Source organism: Eptatretus burgeri, chromosome 3, assembly GCF_056783735.1.
Source record: "Eptatretus burgeri isolate ZD-2024b chromosome 3, Ebu_testis_v1, whole genome shotgun sequence".
NCBI lineage: Eukaryota > Metazoa > Chordata > Myxini > Myxiniformes > Myxinidae > Eptatretus > Eptatretus burgeri.
Window position 1 is genome coordinate 16674078 of NC_140963.1, and position 10131 is coordinate 16684208.

A 10131-nucleotide genomic window follows, 5' to 3' on the forward strand; every position below is an offset into this window, starting at 1 on the left:
ATCCCCTCTCATCTTCAGTTGTCCTACCCTTCCTCCCGCACATCGTTCACTGAAGCTTGTGGTGAGGCAGTTGTCCTGAAACAACTTGCCTTTGCCTCATGGAAAGTAAACTCAACTGAAAGTAATCTCAGTTCCTTCCATAAAGCTTGGAACAAGTGTGTATCTACCCTCAGGAGAGCCAGAAAACAACATCTTGCTGAGCTCAAGTTTGAACTTTCAAACCTCTCTCCCTCCTCCAAATCCTGGTGGCGTCTAATCAAATCTGTTTCTGGTGTATGTTCCCCCTCCATCCCCTCCCGTATCTCAAATGGCCGCACTGTTGATACCTCGTTGATGGTTGCTGGAGGATGATCCAGAACTGTAGGGTCTACCGGAGTGCTCAGTTCCTCAATACTGACCACTGGCTTGTTGTAGCAACTCGAAAGCTGCACCTTAAATCCGGGAGAATGGTACCATCCCAGCCTAGGCTGGATGTTGGCAAGCTCAAGGATGAGAGGGTAGGTGAGGAGTTTGCGAACAGGCTGAGTGGACATTTGGGGGGTCTGGGTGCTTTGGGGGGTCCTGAAGTGTTGTGGAGTGCCTTCAAGACCACCGTCCTTGATGTTGCCCATGGATGTCTTGTAACTCACCGCAGGGCAAAGAATAATTTTGTCTCTCAAGGGACACTGGATACCATTGACCAGAGTCGCAGGGCCAGGCTGAATGGCAGAGCTGAGCTATTCAGGGAGCTGAGGCGTAAAACTGTACGTGCACTGTGGGTGGACAAGGAGGCCTATGTGTGAAGAATCTGTGAGGGGGTAGAGCATCACCTGTGGACAGGTGATTCTTGTCCCACTTACAGGGGAATTCGCGCATTGCGTTCATCCAAGCCCATCCCTCGGAGCACTGCAGTCAAAGCAGAGAGTGGTAGGCTCTTGACAGAGGAGTCTGAAGTGAAGGCCCGTGAGACCGGTTACTTCGAGAGGTTGTACCAGGCTGATCCACCAGCTGTCGAGTTGGACATCAAGGGTGTAACAATCCCTGTTGCTGACCCTCAAATCAACTGTGGTCCACCTTCGCTTGTGGAAACACGGGCTGCGGTGAACCCGTTGAAATGGGGTAAAGCTCCAGGAATCTGTGGCATCCATGCTGAACTTCTCAAGGCTGGGGGAAATGCTGTACTCGTGTCGTTGCATGTAGTTTTGTGCTCTGCCTGGAACACAGGCATCATCCCCAACTGATTGGAAGAAGGGCCTTGTTGTCCCTCTCTGGAAAGGGAAGGGTGATCGCCAAGAATGCAACAACTACCGAGGGGTGACGCTGCTCTCTGTGCCGGGCAAGGTCTTTGCTCGGATAATTCTTGATAGGGTTCGCCACGATCTGCTTGAGCACCAGCGTCCAGAGGAGTCAGGCTTTACACCAAAGAGGTCAACGATTGACCATATCCTTGCTCTTCGGGTCCTTACCGAACGCAGATGAGAGTTTCGGCAGGGGCTGCTTGCAGCCTATGTTGATCTCTGTAAAGCGTTCGATTCAGTGACTCAGGATGCCCTCTGGAGGATTCTTGGTCTTCGTGGGGTGCCACCAAAACTGATCGATCTGATGTCTGAACTCTGCTCTGGTACTGAGAGTGCTGTGAAGTGTGGTGGTACCATCTCTGACTTATTTGCAGTTGTTACTGGAGTTCGTCAGGGGTGTGTACTGGCCCCCACACGGCGCTGCCGGTACCTGTGCGGGAGGATGAAAGTTCGAGTCTTCAGGTCCTTGGTACTTCCAGTCTTGTTCTATTGATGCGAGACTTGGACTCTGAACAAGGATCTGAGATGGAGACTTAATTCCTTTGGTACCAGGTCTCTTCGGAGAATACTTGGCTATCGCTGGTTGGATTTTGTGTCCAACGAGCGGTTGCTGAGAGAGACTCGGATGAGATTTGTTACCTGCATAGTCCGTGAGCATTAGTTGCGGCTGTATGGACATGTGGCTCGTTTTCCTGACGCTGATCCTGCTCACCAGATTCTCTCAGCGAGGGAGTCTCGTGAGTGGAGGAGGCCAATGGGCTGACCACATGCCTCATGGTTGCAGCAGGTTGACGGCCATCTCAAGGAGATGGGGATGGGCCTGGCATCTGCCTGGGGGGTGGCCATATGGAGGTCCCTGGAGTACCGGTGGAAAGTGGACGCAGCGACACGCTGTTCTGGCACATGCTCCCATACCTGACCTGACCTGATACCGCACGTGAAAAGGCTGAATGCCTAAATTCGGTGTTTGCATCAAAATCTTGTGTCCAATACCCATCGCTTTCTACACCCACCTTACCAGTCCCTGGACTCTGTGTCCTTTTCTCCTGACAAGGTGGAGAGCTTGCTGTCAAACCTCAATTCAGATTCTGCAACCGGTCCAGACGGCATCAGCCCATGTGTCCTAAAAACCTGCTCCTCTGTTCTATTCACCCTCAAGGCCATCTGCCATCTGCTTGGAAATCAGCAAACATTACTGCCCTGCATAAAAACAGGTGCAAAAACAGATCCCTGCAACTGCAGCCCAATCAGCCTTCTCCCAATCATCAGCAAGGTTATGGAATCCATAATCGCTTCAGACATTAAATCCTTCCTCTTCTCCAATGGCTTCATTTCCGATCATCAACTTTGTTTCAGATCACGTCACTCTACCCTGGATATGTTGCTTCTTCTCTCCCAACAATGGATGGAGGTCCTCAATGCCAGACATGAAATCAGCACCATATCCCAAACATATCGCGTGCTTTTGACACGGTCTGGCACCCTGCCCTGCTCACCAAACTCTCTTCCTATGGTATCCAAAGCCATCTCCACTCATGGTTCGCAGACTTCTTCTCTTGTCGCAGTCAACGTGTGGCCAAAAATGGAGTTCTTTCATCCCCTCTTCCTATCCATGCTGGAGTTCCTCAAGGTAGTGTTCTGGGCCCTGTTCTTTTTCTGGTTTTCATCAATGATCTATCCGACTCTCTGGAAAATCCTCTTTATCTCCTTGCTGATGACTCCACCCTCTGCCATACCATCTGTCATCCCTCAGACCGGCAAGCAGTAGCTTCTTCCCTGACAGATCTGGGTAAAATCACAAACTGGTCCAGCACGTGGAACATGTCTTTCAATCCTGACAAATCTCACACTCTCACGATGTCTTTCCGAAAGGACCTTTTAGACCCCCCCCCTTCTACTTTCTCAACAATCCTCTGGAAGAAGTCCTTTCTTTCAAACTTCTGGGTCTCACTGTCTGCCATGATCTTTCCTGGGAAAGCCACATCTCCAACCTGGCCTCCAAAGCCAGTCGCCGACTGGGAATCCTCCGTCGTGCAAAGTCTTTCCTCGGCTCATCTGAGCTCCTGACCACATACAAAGCTTCAGTCCGCAGCCTGATGGAGTACTGCTCTCACCTCTGGGCTGGTGCTCCTGCCTCACACCTTTCTTGGTTTCACGCTGTGGAAACCAAGGCACTTAGGATCATTGATATCTCCCACAATGATGCTGAGTCTTTGGGCCTCTCACTCTCTCACCACAGGCAGGTCGGTGGTCTTTCTGTCTTCGACCGTCTCCTCACCGGTCTCGCCCCCCCCTGCTGTGTCTGCGATTTGTCCCCACCATATTTCCACAGGGCACTCAAGGTCCGCCAACAACCCCCTTCTGGTAAAACTACCAAAATCATGAATCACTGCTCACCTTCACTCTTTCATTCCTCTTTTTTCCCACCTTTGGAATAATCTTCCTCACTCTGTTCAATCCATTCTTCCCTCCAGGCCTTCCAAACAGCTGTTCACCTTCACCTCTTATAGTCACCCATCCAAAACCATGATCTTTTCTACTCCCGTTAATCTGCCCCAAACCCACTCCTTCAAATTCCCTGTTTTCCTTCGTCAAAATTCCTTGTCGTACCATGCTCTGTACCCCGTGTTCCCCGCCCCATCCCTCTCTTTTCCACAGATCTCCAAATATCTCTGTTCCCCATTGTTTTGTGCTTCCCTCTCCTGCCCCTCTTGTCTCCTGCCTTGTTATATGTTTCTGTGTATTTGCTCTTCCACGAGCCTCGACTTGGTATTCCAAAATAAAAAAGACATTAATGACGTTTTGGATAAATTTTTTTTTTACCACCGTTGATCCACCCCAAACCCACCTCCTTCAAATTCCCTGCTTTCCTTCCTGAAAGTCCCTGTAATGTCCATGTTGTATACCCCGTTCCCCGCCCCATCCCTCTCCTGTCCACAGATCTAATGTATCTGTTCCCCACTGTTTTTTCCTTCCCACTCCTGCCCCTCTTGTCTCATGCCCCCCCCTTGCCGTGCATTGTGTGTTAGCTCTCATACGAGCCTCGACAAGGTATACAAAAAAAAACTGACATGGTGGTGAACAGCTGTCTCGAAGACTTGGAGGGAGAGATGAGATTGAAGTGGATGTGCAAGTTGGTTTCACAGGTGGAAAAAAAAAAGAGGAACGAATGAGTGGATGTGAGCAGCAATACTGGATTTAGGTAGTTTCACAAGAAGGGGGTTGATTGTGGGCCCTGTGCACCCTGCAGGAATCTGAGTGTGAGACAAAGCATGGAAAGAGGATAGGGTGCAAGACCAGAAAGTTCGCATGAGACAGAGAGACACCGACCTGTCTGCGATTCGAAAGTGAGAGGCCCTTTTTATCAGCTTCATCACGGGAAAATCCAATGATCTTGAAGACCTTGGTTTCGACAACGTCAAACTGAGCAAGGTGTGGGCAGGGGAGCCAGCCTAGAGAGGAGACCAGTACTGTACTCCATGAACCTGCAGATGAAGGCCTTGTCGGTGCTGAGGTGTGCCAGTGAAGGACTTTGGATGATGGAGGATGTCCAGTCTACAGCTGGTTTTGGAGGCCAACTTTGAAATGTGGTTTGCTCAAGAAAGATCATGACTGGTAGTGAGACCCAGGAGTTTGAATGACTGAACTTGCTGAAGAGAATTGTTAAGAACGTAGATGGGGGTGTGGGGGGGGGGGCGGCAGGGTTTGCCAGACAGTCCTTTCAGAGAGAGATAATGAGAGTGTGAGTTTTGTCGGGATCGAAAGACATATTTCAACAGAGACGGCCCTGATCTCATGTCTAACATTGAGGGCCTACATACATTCTTTGGTGAGTAGAAACAGCATGTTCAAGGTGGAGTGACCTACTCTGAATCCAAATTGATCTGAGATGAGGCTGTTTGAGAAAAGGAAGAATTTCACATCAACTGCGATGATGGATTCCACGATCTTGCTGATGATTGGAAGTAAGCTGAGAGGTCTGTAGTTAAGTGGATCAGGTTTTTGTTTTTTCTGTAGGTGGTACATGAACATTGAGTTCATGGACAGTTCTTTCCAAAGCAGCCCGTGGTTGGGGTGAGCATAATTTATTGGAGGTGCGGCTGTTCAACCGACTCTGTGCTCCCTGTAGCTTCGGGCACGAATTTGAAATCTGTTCAGGGTGCTAGCGATAGCTCACCTACTCTTTGCAAAGGACACCGTGCGATCTTTAACGCCCACCAACTAATGCTCACAGATGGAAATGGCCAGTTGAACCTTCATCTCGGGGACAGCACACACATTGATGAAACACCCTGCCAATGAAACACCAGGATGACCGTTTATAGCTGGGCCAAGATACTAACCCAGGCTAGACAGCTCAGAGGTGGATGTGCATACCTCTCAAGCTATCCTGCCAGCTCTCTAAATATGTGATCATGAATTATCCATTTGTGAGTAAGAAGGTGTAAGCCCTTTCTTGAATTATTTATGTTAGATCTGTGCATTGATTAATTAAACTATGTAATGTTCCTTTTTTATCCTGCAGGGTAATGCAGTATCATGATTGTATCAGAATCAGCTCTCTCAACATGACAGTCACTCCTGATAAAGCATTCACATTGACAGCACAACATTCGAAGAGGACAACTCAGCCAGAAGCAGCGGATGCAAGATCGTCTTCTGGGTCACACAATTCATCACTCAGAATATATTTTTTTTTACTTTCATTCATTGATAAATTCAGGTCGACTGTATAATTGCCTCATCTTTTGGCAAGTGCAATTTCTATTTATACAAGAGTGAGAACTTAGCAATGCAGAGCCAGGCTGGGATTTCTAGACGACAGTAGATCTGAGATTAAACGGTGTAATGAAAGTAGATCTGCACGCACAAACACACTCAAACCGATGACAATTGATTGTCATCTGATTGCAATAATTGCATCTCCCATCCTCTGTGGAGGTGGCAAGGCTAATAGTCACTACACAACAATATGCATCACTTAACAAGCAACGCAAAGCGTACTTTGCAAAAAAGGCCACGGTATCATTGTTGCAAGAAATTCCTGTTATAGTGGGGTGGCTTAGCTCCAAAAAACAGGTCGATTGTGCACTTTCCCTTAAAAGCATGAAACTTGGCACATGGTTAGAGTAACACCATACAATGATTTTTAGTCCAGGGGCCACCGGAAATTGCACCCCGTATGGCGGCCATCATGGATTTCAAAATGGCCACCACTGTGGACCTGTTTTGTTAAATATCTCCTAAACTAGTACAGATATCGAGACAGTTGAAACGCCTATAACTACATTGTAGGGCTCTAAGAATGCAATGGTGACATTAAATGTTTGAAAATTGTGGCTGCCATCTTGAAATCCCACCATCCACAACTATTTTGCTCTCAAGGTCGATGCTCACATTTCAGAGACAAATAAATTTTTGATGCTTTAAAATATTGATCAAACTATGAAACTGGTAGTAGTTATGCATCTACTCATTTCAGGGACATCATCCATTGTTATGGTGACTGCACAAGCGATCAACCCTACATAGGCCCGTTCATCTGCAACTGGAGATGGCAAAGCGCATCAAACTTGTGGATCCATCTAAGCCAGATGCTGAAATGGGTCGAGTTACTCAATGGGAACTCTGCATTCTTTGTCAACAGAACACCACTGAAAAGGTTGTTTCCCAGTCAACAAAAAGGTGAACAAGGTGAAGCAACACTCGCAGGGTACAAAACATTGGTAATCCATTTCTTGAAGAAACCATCGACATTGTTGTCCTCGACACAAAAGACATCGCAAGCTCATCAGTTATTCACAGTGTGCAAAATGTGCAGAAGGTGGGGAAGGAGGCTTTGGAATCATTTGTGCAAGAAAGGCTCATTGAGTGTAAAAAGCCTCTCAATGATGTCCTCTCCCACAACAAGTTGCCATTATTTGGCAGCTCATCAGGAAAAGCCCAGCCTAAAGACAAACAGAAGGTAGCCTCATTAAAGAGCGATGTGCAATTGTTTTACTGCCTTTACATTGCTTGTCAGACACATGAGGGAAACCTTGATGATTTTTTTCCATCATGAAAATCAGCCTTTCCTTCCATCCCTGTCCCAGGCAGGGAAGCTTCAAACTGGAACAAAGAGTGATCTTTTGCAATGCTTTGAGGAAATTGCACCGGCAAGTACACAGGCTCCAGAGGTTACATGCGTAATACTTGATGGGGCAGCGATTGTTCAAATACTAAAGCCTGGAACAGCGAAGACCTTTAGGAAATATGCCAAAGAAGTATTCATCCCATTTGTTCTCTCCCAGTACAAATCTGCAACCCGACTTGACCTGGTGTGGGACCGTTACCTGCCTGAAAGTCTGAAGAGCATGACCCGAGAAAAGCGTGGCAGGGGAGTTCGTCGACGTGTGGGTACCTCAGTTGCAGTTCCTGGACAATGGCATAATTTTCTTCGTGTCGACCAAAACAAGACAGAACTTTTCAGTTTCCTGTCCAATGAAATAATCAAGTCAGTTGAAGACCAGAGCAAAGAGTTAGTCGTCACACTGGAAACAGAGGTTCTTACTGCTCCATCACGCATGAATCTAGAATCACTTGCTCCATGCAGCCAAGAAGAGGCAGATGGCCGCATGTTCCTCCATGCAGCTGATGTGGCACAGAGAGGGAATGAGAGGATCCTAATCCGAACCGTTGATACAGATGTTGTCGTACTTGCAGTTATGGCAACTCAGAGACTTTCTGTGAAGATATGGTTAGCCTTTGGAACAGGGAAGAGCTTGCGATTCCTCCCTGCACATGACATAGCCACTGCTCTCGGCCCTGAGAAGTCTAAGGCCCTCCCCATGTTTCATGCACTGACAGGATGTGACACTGTGTCAGCGTTTGCTGGGCGTGGTAAGCGAACTGCATGGGCTGTATGGGAGTCGTTCCCAGAGCTCACAGATGCACTATCTGAAGTCAAGCATGAACAAACAGATATAACTGAGTCCTGTATGAGCATTATTTCAAGATTCGTCATTTTGATGTATGATCGCACAAGTACCTGTAGTGCCATTAATACAGCACGAAAGAAACTGTTTGCAAAGAAAGGCAGACCTCTGGAATCAATTCCGCCTACACACCATGCTCTGGTGCAGCATGTTAGGCATGCAGTGTACCAAGGAGCATTATGCTGGGGCCAGGCATTACATGCACAGCCTGAGCTCCCATGTCCATGTGAGTGGGGTTGGGAAAAAACATCCGACGGTCAGTTTAAACCGATTTGGACAACACTACCGGAAGCCGCAAAGATCTGCAATGAACTTATCCGGCGTAGATGCACAAAAGGATGCACTGATCGCTGCGGGTGTAAGAAGTCTGCACTTCCATGCACGTCACTTTGTTCTTGTGATGGGGAATGCAACAGAGACTAGAAAAGTCAAGTGACGGTAACTGTGGTTTTTTGCCAACTGCTTGTGATGTTTTCTTGATGGTTCATTCCTTCACATATTGTGCTAACTGATGATAGTTTATGTTAGCCTTTGTATGGTGGCTATCTTGGATTATAAGATAGCTGCCACAAATTCAATCTCACCATTGGATTCCTAGACCCCTAAAATGTGGTATAGGCATTAAAACTGTACTATTGATATCCTTACTACTTAATGAGATATTGAGCAAAATAGTTTCTCAATGGCGGCCATCTTGGATTTCAAGATGGCAGCCACAATTTTCAAACATTTTATGTCACCATTGGCTTCCTCGAGCCGTAAAATGTAGGTATAGGCGGTTCAACTGTCTCGATATCTGTACTAGTTAAGGAGATATTTAACAAAACAAGTCCACACTGGTGACCATTTTGAAATCCAAGATGGCCACCATACGGGGTGCAATTTCCGGTGGCTCCTGGACTAAAAATCTTTGTATTGTATTACTCTAACCATGTGCCAAGTTTCATGCTTTTGAGGGAAGTGCACAATTGATCAGCTAAGCCACCCCACTATTATCAGAAAATGTATTTTCAACTTTTTCTGTTTTATTGATTATTTTTTAAATTATTTTAGCTTTCCATTATCCTTCGTTTTCTGATTTGGTGTTAACCATTGCACTGTACTTAGATGGACCTGCTGTATGCAACATTTTGGCTTGGCTGGACTTTCATTGAAAAATATCGATGAAATTAATTAGCAGTTTATTGATGTTGGTATTAATTTGTGAGGGTATCCCTGATAAAGATTTCATTGAACGTTGATTGTTGGGAAATTGAGGTTAAGGGCAGGTACGGACAGTGGTGAAGGTAGCGGAGGAATATTGTTGTTGTTGTTTTTTTTGCTGATGTATGCTCATCAGCCTCTTACCAAGGTAGTCAGTCAGCCAAGCAGTAAGTTTGGTTTAGCGATACCACTTGGTGGTATATGTTGGACAGCGAAATGTACAGCGCTGATCTTGCTGATTCTTTAATGTGTTTTTTCAAAGAGAAAATGATTTTGCCCTGATGTGGATCCATTGCCACCATTTTGGCTTTATACACATTCTCTCAGTACAGCATGACCACCTTTGTACTTTACAGTTCTCTCCATAAAGATAGCACTCACAAGGGAGTTTTTTTTTAACAATTGGGTCAAATTTGCAGATTTGAAGAAACATCTGCAGAGCACGTTTGGCGTTTTTTGGTTCAAATGGCAAATCGAGATGTTTTAGGATGAACAGCCAAATCAACACATATATAAACAATAATACAACCCCTCTACCCTCGTATAACATATGACTTACCAATTGGTATGTAATCCTTTTCTTTTTCTCCACCAAGTTGCCTGTATGGTTTCCGTCAGCACCTGCATCCGAGTCGTTCCAGAAGTGTAACGAGCATGGCAAACCTGCTGGAACAAAC

General features: G+C 46.5%; 2 protein-coding genes across 2 annotated transcripts in view; both read left to right on the forward strand.

Moving 5' to 3' along the window:
• The window catches only part of LOC147029450 (titin-like), a 146814-nt gene extending 140872 nt beyond the window's left edge, over positions 1 to 5942 (forward strand). The window contains exon 21 of the mRNA XM_085872499.1: positions 5803 to 5942. Within this exon, the coding sequence (XP_085728625.1) occupies positions 5803 to 5807 (5 nt within the window). The 3' untranslated portion in view covers positions 5808 to 5942. The remainder of the gene's footprint in view (positions 1 to 5802) is intronic.
• Positions 5943 to 7261: 1319 nt separating this feature from the next.
• Positions 7262 to 9742, forward strand: LOC147029451 (uncharacterized). The gene has a single exon (XM_085872500.1). It carries the CDS (start codon positions 7262 to 7264, stop codon positions 8672 to 8674), a length of 1413 nt encoding a protein of 470 aa, XP_085728626.1. The 3' UTR covers positions 8675 to 9742.
• Positions 9743 to 10131: the final 389 nt, after the last annotated feature.

Coding starts and splice junctions, on each gene's coding strand:
- LOC147029451 (XM_085872500.1), top strand. CDS start 7,262: ATGTGCAATTGTTTTACTGCCTTTACATTGCTTGTCAGACACATGAGG.